The 13,751-nt window shown below is 56.8% G+C and overlaps 1 protein-coding gene across 2 annotated transcripts in view; it reads right to left on the bottom strand.

Moving 5' to 3' along the window:
• LIMD1 (LIM domain containing 1) overlaps positions 1 to 8,759 on the bottom strand; it is a 65,155-nt gene extending 56,396 nt beyond the window's left edge. The window contains exon 1 of one of the 2 annotated variants that reach the window (XM_042929074.1): positions 6,771 to 8,759. In XM_042929074.1, coding sequence (XP_042785008.1) covers positions 6,771 to 8,169 — 1,399 coding nt within the window. In that variant the 5' untranslated portion in view covers positions 8,170 to 8,759. The remainder of the gene's footprint in view (positions 1 to 6,770) is intronic. The other variant, XM_042929073.1, reaches the window with a different exon arrangement.
• Between the last annotated feature and the right edge of the window lie 4,992 nt (positions 8,760 to 13,751).

Genomic DNA, 13,751 nt, shown 5'->3' with positions numbered 1-13,751 from the left:
CGCCGTAGCAAACGCAAGCGTAACTTAAGACACAGAAGCGCTCTGCTTCCGCAGAGGCCCGGACAGGGCAGGGCACGCCAGGCTGGCCGGGCTCCCACCACCGCTGAAAGTTCTGTGCCCGGTTACTCGGTCCGCTAAAATCCAGGCACCCGAGGGTCCCCAAAGCCACAGCCACAGCCACAGCCCTTCGGGCCGGGACGAGCCCTCCGAGGTCAGCTTTGTCTCCGCGCTGCGGGAGAGCGGCGTGCCCGGTGTCCCACCCGGGGCCACTGGTAAATCAGGCGCGGGACGCCCGCTTTCCTCACTCCCCAAATTGGGCCTCTCTTGCCCAGTTCTGCGTCCTGGGTGGGAGTCATAAGCCAAAAAACATAAAGAAATGTAACTTTAAAAAAAAACCAAAACACTCCGGCAAGAAGTGCCACATTGTAAGGTCCATTTCACGCTGTGGATTCGTTTTTTTTTTTAAGTTGTTTTTTTTTTTTTTTAATGTTTACTTTTAAGAGAGAGAGCGAGCCGGGGAGGGGGCAGAGAGAGAGAGGGAGACACAGAATCCGAAGCAGGCTCCGGGCTCCTAGTTGTCAGCACAGAGCCCGATGCAGGGCTCGAACTCACGAACTGCGAGATCACGACCTGAGCCGAAGTTGGACACTCAACCGACTGAGCCACCCAAGTGCTCCCATGCTGTCAACTATTAATGGAAAAAACAAGACATTCCTTCCTGGCCACAGAGGAATAGAGGAGAAACATACTATCCCAAAGAGGGAGGACCGCAGAGGGTCACGGCACACGCTGTGGGAAACTGAGGTCGGGGCTCGTCAGGGTTCATCAGGGCTCAGCTGGAGACCCCCTCCCTGAGTAGGGTCACAGGGGCAGGCAGCTCTGTGTGCCACAAGGGCGCCGGCTAGGGAAGTCCCTGAGGACAGGGACCCTGTGAGGGAGGAGTTCCAGGAGCTCGGGGACCAGCAGCAAGGCTGGTGTGATGGGGCTGGTGAGCACAGTACGGCAGGGGAGGGCCCGAGTGTGGGCCCACTGGCTACAGTGCAAGCCGTGTGCAGTCACCGCCACTCACGTTCTTGCCTCGATCTGGTCACGCGGGTGCTCACGCGGGTGCGTTCACTTTGTGGGCACCTACCCTATGTGTATACTACACGTCGATAAAAAGTTACAAAACATATGCCTTCCTGGGGCGCCTGGGAGGCTCAGTCCGTTAAGTATCCGACTCCTGATTTCGGCTCAGGTCGTGATCTCAAGGTTCATGGGTTCGAGCCCCACGTCGGAGCCTGCTAAGGATCCTATCTCTCTCTCTCTCTGCCCCTACCTTGCTCATGCTCTCTCTCTCTCCCTCAAAATAAATAAGTAAACATTTTTTTCAAAATACACATGCCTTCCTGATTTTGAGGCGGTTACCTGGTCTACTAAAGACCAGGCACGCAGGCAGGGCCATTCTCAGGAGGAGGTTGTAGGCTGGTTATAGGCTCCTGGGCAAAGGCGGGTCGGCCACTGCGTCAGGAAGGCCCACGGGATGGGGCGCCTGGGTGGCTCAGTCGGTTGAGCGGCCAACTTCGGCTCAGGTCATGATCTCACGGCTCATGAGTTCAAGACCCGTGTTGGGCTCTGTGCTGACAGCTTGGAGCCAGGAGCCTGCTTCGGATTCCGTGTCTCCCTCCCCCGCTCCTGCTCTCTGTCTCTCAAAAATAAATAAACGTTAAAAAAAAAAAAAAAAAAAAGAAAGAAAAGGAGGGTCCAGGGGAGACTGGAAAACTCAGGGCAGAGCCAGCCTCTTCTCTGTGTCCATGCGGGGCAGGGCGGGGGGGCTCCATCCATTCACTGGGTGTTGGAGACCCTACCACGAACCTCTTCTTGCCTCCCCAGCCCCTGGTGCCTGACCGAGTCTGGCAGAGCCCCTTCCCCTGCAGGGCACAGCGGGCTTCTCTCTGACCCCCAGACCCACCACCGGGAGGGAAAGCATGGCGGGGGGGTGCTACAGGCCCAGAGGCAACTGATGCCCCCGCAGCAGCTGGGTGGGGAGTGAATCTGGAGGGGCCGACGGAACGATAAACACAGAGCTAAGAGACGGCCCGGTCCCACCAGGGGAGCCGTCAGAGCCCAAACGGGGTGGAAGCACCACCACTGACGCCTGTGTGGTCCTGAGCAAGTTCCGAGCCTCAGTTTCCCAACTGTGAACAGAGACTACTGGCGTCTGTGAAAGTCAACACCGAGCACATACCCAACGCCAGCCGCGTCACGGGCACTCGATGGACGGTCGCTAGGATTAGAACCACGGGGCCCAAAGGTCGCTGTAAAAGGGGTCTGGTCTGTCTGATGCCGGGGGCTGCGGTGGCCCCTTTGATGGGCTGCCCAGATCCTCCTTCACCGAAGGGACTGTGGCCTGGCTGCCGGGGGTGCAGCCGGAGGGAGGCCTTGCCTGTCCACCCCTCGGGCTCTGTCCCAGCCACAAGGGGCCGCCTCGCCCAAGGTCAAGTGCTTCCCACGGCGGCCCACCATGGATGACTGATCTATGGGGGAGCGTGAAGGCCTGGCGATCTTGCCCCAACTCGGGACAGCTCTGAAGGGCTTTTCCAGCTCCCGAGCTCCCTGCGGGGTGGGCCCAGGCCTGTCAGGCCCGCACTGCAGCTGAAGCCCTCCTCTACCCACGCCTGCGTCCTTCCCCTCCTTCCAAGGGCACCCCCTGGGGAGCCCCCCGTCCTCTAAACTGTCTGAGTCAGCTTCCTGGGAAACCCAGGCTGGGACAGGTGGCTTATTTGTACCCTTTTTCCTTGGGAAGTGGGGAGGGAACCAGTGTGAGGAAGACAGTGGTTACCATGGAGGAAGAGGCCAGGAAAAGCCAACAAAAGGCACGGTGACCTCTTCTCTTCCTCTGCAGTATAAACAGCGGTGTTAAAACAGGAGCCACACTGCACCGGGCAAACCACTAACACTCTCCAAGCAGCGTCGAGAGTCCGTCCGTCCTTGCCTCTCTCCGCACGGACGGAAAGACACAAAGGGGCCACCGAGGAACACAGAAGAAAGAGCAGGGAGAAGCAGTGGCTAGGACCACGTCGTACCGAGCCCACAAAGACGGCCAAGGAAAGTGCCAGAAGCGTCCTTGGAGAGGAGCTGACCAATTACTGGAAACTGAGGTGTCTTCAGACCTAAGTGTTCTCAAAGGCAACAGCAGGGATTCACGAGCCCTTCCCACAGTGTAAACGCCCAAAGGGACGCCTTTGCGAGACCCAGGAAACGGCCTAAGTAACCAACCCAAACATCTACTTTGCTTGGCTTCCGGCTGGAACCACATCCACTCTGATGGCAATGGTTACATTACCCTGACTCTCTGGCCAGAGCCCCGTCTCGAAAGATATTCTTCTATTTGCAAATAAAAGTGCATCGTAATGTAAGAAATGCCGCATGGGGGGCAGACACAATCTTCCAAATAACGCCAGATCTAAGGAAGGGGAGGCATCCGTGTGGTGAGCCCCTCAGCTGGTCCACACACACTGCGCGCTACGGATGAAGCGGTGAGGACTGGAAGGGAACCGAGTTTGTTCAAGGTCACGTGGCAGGGCTGGACCAAGAACTGACCGCCAGAGGCTCCGGTGAGAGACTTCCTCCTCGGCCACACGGCTGGTCACGGAAGAGCGAGTGGCACCCCAGTTGTCAAAGCAAGTGCGGGGCCCCTCCCCCCGGGTGGGGGACACTGTGGTCCCCGCGCAATCTCTGCAGACAGCAGCCAGGCAACACAGAAAGGGCCCAAGGCCCCAGCCCTGCAACCCCATCCCCGGGGAGTTTATCCCAAAGCTGGGCCTGCGTCCTACACACGGGCCCGTCTCACAGGCCACCAGGGGGGACCGTTTACGTGACCCAGGGCACGTCTCTACAGTGGTGGTGATGCTGAGCCAACTCCACACGTGCCGATGTATGACAGCTGCCAAGATGCACGGTTTCAGTGGCAAAGACAGAGAGCAGATGGACAGCACGGAGCACCATGACTCACTCTCTCACACACACACACGCACACACACACACACACACACACACACTCTCATTACACCCAGGACGCTCAACCAGAAGCCCAGGTAGGAAGCATATGAATTTTTCACTGTGCGTGTTTTTGTGTCTTTTGAATTTTCTACACACAAATGTGACGCTTCGTCCAAAAGGAAACTATGATTCTGCTTATGTGAATGATCCAGGATAGGTAAACCCATAGAGACAGGACGCATATTGGCGGTTTCCGGGGGCTGGGAGGGGCGGTGAGTGAGAAGCAATTAATTGCTTGGTGGGGGGATAGGGTGTCCTTTCGGGGGGACAAAAAGGTGTTGAAAACTATCAGAGTTGGTGTTTGGAAAACACCGTGAGTGTACCAAATGCTGCTGAACCGTGTACTTTAAAATGGTTAATTTTACGGTGACATTTGCCCCAGTTTAAAAAAAAAAAACAAAAACAAGGGCAGACGAGTAAATAAGTACTGACATAAAACAGTTTTCCGCATCTGTGCTTGGGAGGCAGCTTGGCAACGCTGGTTAGAGGCATGGGCATCACGGCTGAACTGCAGGGCTCAACTGCCAGCCCCACCCGGCGTCACCTGGGAGGCCTCGGTTAAGTAATGTAACTTCCCTGGGCTTTACCGTCCTAGTTGGTAAGACAGGCGTAATGACAGAACCTGCTTCCCAGGGTGCTTTCAACTAGTAAATAAAATAGTAGAAGGTAAGCGTCCAGCACAGGGCGCAGCACAGACTAGCCCCAGGGCCTTTGCCCCTGCCATCTGCCCACCAAGAACGCCCTTTCCTGGGACAAATGCTGCTCCTTCAGGCCTTTCCTCAAATGCCACCTTCCTGATGGGGCGTTCCTTGACCCCCTGAGTTAAAACCGGAAACCGCCCTGCCAACACCCGCCCCGGGGTTCCGTCTCCTCCTCCACCCCTGTCTCTCCCCAGGGCTTGATTATTTATTTGGTCCATCTCCTGTCTCCTTCCACTGCACCGTCTGTCCTGTTCATTATGTAGGCCAAGGCCTCGAACACAGCACATCCTGAGGCAGGTGATCAGTAAATACATGTTGAATGACTGGTGTTAGCGAATACCTTGGTCCCGATCCGGTGTGTAAGCCTGCCTCCCTGACAAAATAAAACTGCTGTTTTGTTGTCTAATGACCTTGAAAATAAAAATTAGACCTAAGTGAGGTGCCTGGATGGCTCAGTCGGTTGAGCATCAGACTTCAGCTCAGGTCATGATCTTGCGTTGGTGAGTTCGAGCCCCACGTCGGGCTCTGTGCTGACAGCTCAGAGCCTGGAGCCTGCTTCAGATTCTGTGTCTCCCTCTCTGTCTCCCTCTCTGTCTCTCTCCCTCTCTCAAAAATAAAGATTAAAAACAATTTTTTTTTAATTAAGCATAAGTTTACATTTAAAAAGCAGTGTTTCCAGCTAAGTATTATTCCCCAATGGGGGAATCTGCAAAGGAAGAGAGCAGTAAGACAGTGCCATGCGCTCTGAAACATAAACCAAAGAAGTCACCCCAGTTTCCGAGTGCCCACTGTGTCATGAGAGCTGGTCCCATGAGCCTTCAGGAGGATAAGGAGCACAGTGCACCCATGGGCCCCTGGGGCCCCGTCCCTCCAGGCACCCTAGGCCAGAGCCGGTCATTCACAGAGAACAGGGCAGGCTAAAGACAGGTAGGCCTTTCCCAGTGCCCTGCCCTCCTCCGTGGGGCACAGCGGCCACCCTCACGGGACTCAGCTTCCCAAGGCTCTCAGCCCTCAGATGGGGAAATCAAGACCCCAATTATTCAGAGCTCAAAAACGGAAGAAAAAAAAAAAAGACAAAAACAACCCTCAGACTCTTCTAAAAACAGGCTTTCTAGTTAGTTCTCCCATGAGACCACGACGTCGTTACCCCACAGGGCAAGACGGCTGCCTCCAAACCCTGCACAGAGAAGAAGAAAAAGCTGAAGCCCGCAGTCTCCGAGAGTTTGAGATTCCAAAAAGAGAATAAAACAAAACCAGAAACTGTGAGTAAAACCAGTAAGGAGCGTCTTCCACCCCACTGGGCGCCGTGGCTGTGGATGTCACCTGGCTGCGGGGCTGGAACCTCGGGTGGGGGCTGAGTTAGGAGACACCTAGCGCACAGGTGTCCGGCCCCTTCTCCCCCACGCCCCGTCCCCCCTCCAAGTTTCAGCAGGTGTGGGGTGGGGCCCTGTATCGTTTGCATTTCTAACCAGTCCCCAAGTGAAGGGGGCCGGCTGGTCCGGGGACTACACTTTGAGAACCACGGCTCGAGAACAGTCTTCTGTGTTAGTAGTGCAACTGTGCGCGTGTGCACACACACACACACACACACGGCCAGAGACAGCCCCTGCCCAACCACTGGTCTTCAAATAGCCAGACCAGCCTGGCCCAGAAGCACCTGCCCCCAGACGCTTGTCCATTCAAGTCCTGCATGAGCCAGTCACTGCCAAGAGGCTCTGAGGGCGCACCCAGAACCCCTGAAATCTGACATCCCGGCATTTCCCTTTTTTGAGAGCGGTCGTGGGCAACCCCACCCCGCTTCGCCTTTTGCATGTGCGTAATGCCTCAGCTGCAAGATCCGCTTTCTGTTCAGGGATGCTTTCAAGTTTCTGAATCAGGAGATGCAGCTGAGAGAGGAAGCCACACCCCCGCCCCCCCAAAAAAGCGTGCCACTCAAGGAGAGCGACGGCATCCCCGATGGGGAGCCCCTCCCCCAAACGCAGGGACCTTATCACCCACGGTGGGCAACGCCACCGATCTCTCACTCACCAAAGTAATCGGCCTTCGGGTGACCATCCATCTCACGCTCCAGACGCTGAGTGAGGGCTTCTAACTTCAGTTCGGCGGCTGAGGGCCCAAGCTCGGGGCCCGGGATGAGGGTCTGGCAGGGCAGCTTCACCCTGGGGGGACTGGGGCTCTCCCGGAGCCCGGGCCCCAGGCTGCCATCAGATGACCAGCCGGAGGGGCCTTCTTTACAAGATAACTCAGGCGGGGTGGACATCACCGGATGGACTAGGCTGGTGGGGCTGAGCTTGGGACCAACGCCAGGGTCCGTGCAGACAGGCTTGGGACCCAGTCCAGGGGCCGCACCCGACGGCAAACCGTCCGCGCTGGCTGGTGAGGATGATGGGGCGGAACTAGAAAGGTAAGACTTGGGTCCATCTTGGAACCAGGCTTGAGGGTCCACAGTGGGTTTGGGCGTGGTGCCCGATACCTCGCTCCCCACACCCAAGTTTGTTCTGGGAAGAGCTCCTTGGCTGGGGCAGCTCTGGGCCAAGGGTGCCAAGAAAGAAGGGGTCCTGGGCTGAGTGGGCCCCCTGAGGGCCCCGTTCTCCGGGCCGGGGGAAGAAAGGCCGGGGCTCACCCGCTGGGAAGAGGCGGTAGTCCAAAGCCCGGCTGGCTTCTCACAGCCGCGGCCACCAACACCGCCATCCTGGCCGGTCTCTGACGACTGGCTGGAGCTTGGGGCCAGCTGAGGCTGGTACAGGGGATGGTCCCCGGAGGGTTTGGACAGTGGTGCTTCAGTAGTCCCTGGGGTGCCAGGCCACCCACTCCCTACGCCCACCCTGATGCTGGGGGACACTCCCGGTTCATCAGCCCACTTTGGGCTCGCCAAAGAGAGGTTGTCATAATAGTCTCCGTGGGTGAGGCAGGAAGGATCCTCGCAGGGGCCGGGCTGGCGGAAAGCAGACATCTCCCAGCGTGCCAGGCTCTCCCTGGAGCCACAGTCCTGGCTGCTGTGGCTTCCGCTGCGGACATACGGCCTGGTCCTCTGGTCCTGGGGTGGATACAAGGGCTGCCCAGAGGCGACGGCAGTGGCCGTCCCAGGACCCGCTGTCGAGGCAGCGAGAGGGGGCTTGGTAGCACCATCCGGGGTCAGCTTGTGGCCCACAGCGGCATCCCGTCGGACCTGTGGGCCTGGGGGGCCCCCGCCGTTGACCGGACCTCTGCCCCCCCTGGGCAAGGTCTCCTCCTGCAGAAGCTGTTGCTGCTGCTGGCGGTGGATCTTGGCCATCTTGGTGGCAAACACCCTGCGTGTTTCTTCAAACTCAGGGTTGTTGCCTGCCCCCTTGTCCACTCGGAAAAGTCCATCCTTGGAGGCCTCGTACATGTTCAGGTCCTCAATGAATTTGCTGGCCTCCAGGCCCAGGTCGCCGTACTTATCCATGTCGCAGGCGCGAGTCAGAGCCTAGCCCAGGTGGCCGGTGTGTCGGTGGGTGAGCGCGGGCCGGGGTGCGGGTTGTTGCAGCGGGGGCCGGGGCTCAGGTCCAGCCCAGGACAGTCAACGCCTTCCACCTGCCGGGCCTGAGAGTCATGACCCCAGGCCTGGGAGTCCGGCCGAAGTGGAGGCCTCAAGGCCAGCCGGCCCAAGTGTGCGTCCAACTCCCTTTCGCCTCGGAGGTGTCCACGTGGGGGCAGCTGGTGGCGCTTCACCGTCCCAGCTTGCCGTGCGTTCTTTTCTCCTTTTCAAATCGTAAAAGGAAAAAGAAACAGAGAAAGACAAATCCCCTCCGTAAGCAATCAAAGTCCGAAACGGGACGACGAGCGCAGCCTCTGGAGGGAGCCGGAGTGAAGCCGGCTCGGCGGGAGAGGGTGGAGGCCGCCGGACCGGCCGCGGCAGAGGCGCGGCGGCCGGAGGCGCAGGCACGTCCCGGGCGCCTGGCGCTCGCGGCTCCCCGACCGGCGCGGAGAGGGGCGCGGGGAGCGGCGCACCGGCCGGCCCGGGCCGGGCAGGAAGTCCACGGCGGCCGCGACGGGCGGCCTATTGTCCGATGGCGGCGGCGACCGGGCGCGCGCGGGCCGGAGGGCGGCGGGACGCGGAAGTGAGCGCGCCGGACGCAGTCCCCGCCGCTCGGTGGCCGGCCGGGCGCGTCCCGGGCCGCGAGGAGGCGGAGGCGGGGGAGGCGGGGGAGGCGGCCGAGGGGCGGGGTCGGCGGCGGCGGGCGCCCCGGGGCAGGCCTGCGCCGCGCAGCGAGGCCCCGCCGCCCGCTCCCCGGCCGGGCGTTGTGGGGGGACGCGGGGCTGTGTCCCGGCTCGGGAGCGGGCACCGCGCGGGGGCTGCCCCGGCCGCCGCCGCCGCGCTCCCCCCACCCCGCGACCCGCGCCCCGCTCCCGGGCTCCGGGCCGGCCCCGCCCCTGGGCGCGCTGGGCGGGGGCCTCCGCGCCGAGACCGCTGGTGGGCGGCCTGGGCAGCCCGCGGGGGCCCGCGACGTGCGCCTCGGAGTCTGCGGGAGTCCCGAGGGCCCGCGCTCCTCGCCCCACCGTGCCTCAGTCCCCCGGGTGGGCAGTCGACCCCATGTGCCGCCCGAGACCGCCTCCGTCCGGGCCGGGCCGGCCTCCAGGCTTGCCCGGGGTGCGCGACCGGAGGCCCCGGGATGTCCCCCCGGGGCTGGTCCGAAGTTCTCCTTAACAGGTGGGCAGACTCGGGCACTCAGGGGGAAGTGTCCCAGACGCCAACGTGGGAGCCCAGGTCCTCTGAAAGGAGGAAAAGAAAAAATCACGTTGTTCCCCGGAGCGCGCGCGTTTAAGGGGCTCAGTGCAGCAATAAAAACACGTGCCCCGGTGCCTCCTTATTCCTAAAGGGATTCCTGACCCTCCCCCACCTCCAACCCTCCCCCCCCCCCCCCCCCCCGCTACACACACACCCGGGTCCGCACGACTGCGGGGGCGGGGGCCCTGACTCCTGGGCGCCCCCGCCTGGCCCAGCGCTCCGGGCACCAACTCCGAAGCGACCCTGCCTGGGTGTCATTCATTTGCACAGCCAGAGTGATCCTAAGGCGAACACCACACCAGTCACTTCCCTGCTTAAACTCTCAATGCTTAACCCCGGAGCCTGGATTGAAATCCACTCCCTATCAGGGCCCACGGCCCTGGCGGACCCTGCCGCCCCCCCTCCCACTTGACTGGGGGGGCCCCTCTGCCACTGTAATCCAGAGGCAGGAGCTTCCTGGTGTCCGCCCAGAGCCTGACCTTGAACTTCCGTGGCTCATCCTTCCCATCTTTGCTGAAATCACCCCCTCCTAGATGCCTTCTTTTTCAGCACCCTCTTTCTTTTCTCATCAGTTCTCATCAGTTCTGATCACTATTTAAGTATCTGTTTACATGCTTTTTTTTTTTTTTCTTTTTTTTTGGTCATGGTGGGTGGGTTTTCCACCTCATTGAGACCCTATCTGTATACCCCGTGCATAGTACATAGTAGTATCTAATGGTTGAACATGTGAATTAGTGAATCCGTCTGCCAAAACTGACAGGGGACAAACAAGATAATCTAGGTAAAAAGTGCGCTGTATTCTGTAAACCCCAAGTGTGGTTTACCCGAGTCAGTATACTGTATGTGAGTCAGTATGCTGTAATCACCAGGAAGCTGGTTGAAAATGTAGAAATTCATGATCCCGCCCCCATCCAACCATCCAACCTAGAATCTTCATTTTAACAAGACTCCTGAGTGCTCGGTTTGCACAATAGTTTGAGAAGCCCTTCTGTGAAGAACTACACAGAATGTATTTTTACTTTTACAAAGTCTTTCAACTTTTTTTTTTTTTTTTTTGTCTACAAAAGTAATACATGTTTATGGTAACGACTTCAAACAATACAAAGACGCTGTCAACTTTTAAAAAGTTGCCCATGATCCCCTGGACCAGAGAGAACTGTTAAACAATCCTTTTGTATTCAGTAAGACTTGTTAACTGATCACTGGGTTTACTCATAAGGTGAATGATATGCTTGTGAACTTTTTAGAACAGTGATTCTCCAACTATGGCCCTGGGCCCAGCAGCAGCAGCTGCACCTGGAACCCGTCTAGACCTGTGGTTCCCAAACTTGAACACCCATCGGAATTCCTTAGGGAGCTTATTAAACACTGGTTGCTGGGACCTACCACCAGTTTCTGATTCGACGGTTCTAGAGTGCGGCCTAACGATCTGCATCTCTAATTCCCAGGTGATGCTGATGGAGGTTCAGGGACCACACTTGAGAACCACTAGAGTCCCAAGTCCCAGGCTTCTGCTCTGGGCACTGTGGCAGTGGCCATTGGTATACAGAGAGGTGATGGCATCTATCAGAGTAGAAAGCCGCGGCCCAGCATGCCTGACCCGAGTACCAGGAACGTAGCTGACAAAGTACCGGGAAGCCTCATACTAGAGCCACAGACACCAGCCAGGGCCTCTTGTAAATCAGTTTTCTCTTTTCATGCTAAGTTGGCAGCACCTGAGCCCATAATCCTTGGTCCCTACCTGCTCCCCCCACCCCGCTTCGCCTTGCCCGGAGTGCTCAGAAGTCACGGGTCTTACTCCCCGTCCCCCCTGCAGTTCTAGAAACCGCTACACCATCTCCAGCATCTAAAGACACACACCTGAACCCACCGTCTACGTATGTCCTCACCAGACTGGCTTGTCCCCTCCCGGTCAGTGGAGTACCTTAAACCTTTACAAAACAGCTTATAAAGACGGCATCCCAGGGGCCATATACCACTGGGAAGGGGTACTCGGAAATGACGGGCACGGCCAGGAGGCCACTGGGTATTTTCCTGCTGCCGCTTAACGCTCCAGAGGCAGAGATGCTTTCCAAGTCTCTGCCCAACATTGAGAATCCGAGCCGTGATTATTTAACGTAGGCCGGTTTTGTCTGTCCTGTGTGCTCGGAAACATCCGTTGATTAGAATCTCAAAAATTGTGTTCAGACTTGCACATCAGTTGTTTAAAAAGCAAAACGCTAAAGACCTAAATGTTTTTACCACTAAGCAGGCAGAGCATGGATGGTTTTGTTTAAGTGTTTGCTGATGATGTTTTGTTTTGTTGAATGAGAAACGTCCCACGTTCTATTTTGCCAATAAAGCCACTCCACGGCAGCGACCGTCCCCCACGGCCCTGCCTGTATAACAGAAGCCATAATCAACACACAGCGTTCCCTGAGTCTTGAAGCTTATTTTCATGAACACGTGGGTAGAAAAAGCGCGTGCCCGTGAACGCATTGGTGAAATGTGGAATTTTCAACTTGACCTGCCCAGAATCTCAGTAACGTCAATCAGATCATATACCTTCAGCCCAGCTCCAAACCCTCGAGCAGCATCCTGAACCACGAGGAGAGTAAGACCCTCCCCTTGACCCTTATGTGACCGGGCCTCTGGCCACCTCTACCTCCTAACTTCCCTCCAACCCCCCTAGGAGGCCTTGGGCCCTTTTCCAGGTACTGAGGATATGACAGTGAACAAAGCAGACGTGGCTGTCTGTTTGGATCTCCATCCCAGTGCGACAGGGTAGTCAGTAGAGAAAATAGATACATGCCTTGTGGAGGACATTAGAAAGTGAGGGGAGCTAATGTGAAAGATGAAATAAGGAAGAGGATGGGGCGCCATTTTGAATACAACCACCAGTGATGGTCTCACTGAACACAGACTTGAGGAAGAGCGAATGAATGGAAGGAACTATGTTGGAGACAGACATCTAAACAGCCCTTCTCAGGAGCTTTGTAGGGTATAAAGTGGAATATAGGGGGAAATGCCATCAAGAGAGGCTTTTTTTGAGATTTTCTTTTTCTTTCTTTGTTTCTTTCTTTCTTTTCTTTTTCTTTCTTTCCTTCCTTCCTCTCTCCTTCTCTTTTCTTTCTTTCTTTCTTTCTTTCTTTCTTTCTTTCTTTCTTTCCTCTCTCCTTCTCTTTCTTTCTCATCTTCCTCTCCTTCTCTCTTCTTCTTTCTTTCTTTCTTTCTTTTTCTTTCCTCTCTCCTCTCCTCTCTTCTTTCTCTTTCTTTCCCTTTCCTTCCTTCCTTCCTCTCTCCTTCTCTCCTTTCTTTCTTTCCTTCCTCTCCGCTCTTCTTTCTCTTTCTTTCTTTCTTTCTTTTCTTTCCTCTCTTTCTTTCTTTCTTTCTTTCTTTCTTTCTTTCTTTCTTTTTCCCTTTCCTTCCTTCCTCTCTCCTTCTCTTTTCTTTCTTTCTTTCTTTCTTTCTTTCTTTCACAGAGCGAGAGAGTGTGAGCTAGGGAGAGGGGCTGAGAGAGAGAGAGAGAGAGAGAGAATCTCAAAAAGCCTCCATGCTCAGCATGGAGCCAGGCAAGGGCTCAATCCCATGACCCTGGGATCATGACCTGAGCTGAAATCAAGAGTCAGAGGCTCACCCGCCTGAGCCACTCATGCATCCCTAGACTTTTTTTTTTTTTTAATATGGGAAATGGTACACGTGTCTGTGCTGATGGGAATGGCCCCCTGAGGTGGGGGTTGGGGCAGGAGAATCGCTCTTGTAGGAGAGAGAGAAGGGGATTTTTGGAGTGGCACACCTGAGTAGCAGAGAGGGCCAAGCTCCACTGAAGATTTCATCCATGGTAACAGGAAGGATGTGGGCAAGAGTCAGGTAGGGAGGTACGTAAGGGGCTGGAATCTTGGGGTGGTAGGAGGCTCTTCTGATTAGTTTTCTCAGTGAAACAGGAAGTAAGGAGAGTTAGCTGAGAGTGAGGCCAGGGGAGCTGCTGTTGGGAACTGGCCATCTGGGGGACTGGGAGAGCGAAGGGCCCGGAGAAGCACCGAGTGATGGAAGCACGGAGGCTTCCCCTTCGCTCCAAACCCCCACCCTGAGATCTGGGGCATGGATTTCAATGAGGCCAGCCAGCACGGTGGCATGCTTTTCTCTGGCCAAGTTCAGTTGCACACATGTGGGTATGAAGTAGGTGGAGAGTTGGATCCAACCAGCGCTGGGTCTGCCAAGTGAGTGCAATGGAACCAGAGTGGGCAAGACAGTTGCCCTAGACCCTGCCCCCCTCCCCC

Source organism: Panthera leo, chromosome A2, assembly GCF_018350215.1.
Source record: "Panthera leo isolate Ple1 chromosome A2, P.leo_Ple1_pat1.1, whole genome shotgun sequence".
In the NCBI taxonomy this organism is placed as follows: domain Eukaryota; kingdom Metazoa; phylum Chordata; class Mammalia; order Carnivora; family Felidae; genus Panthera; species Panthera leo.
Note: the sequence above shows the minus strand (reverse complement) of the source record. Positions and strands in the feature narration are given on the sequence as shown.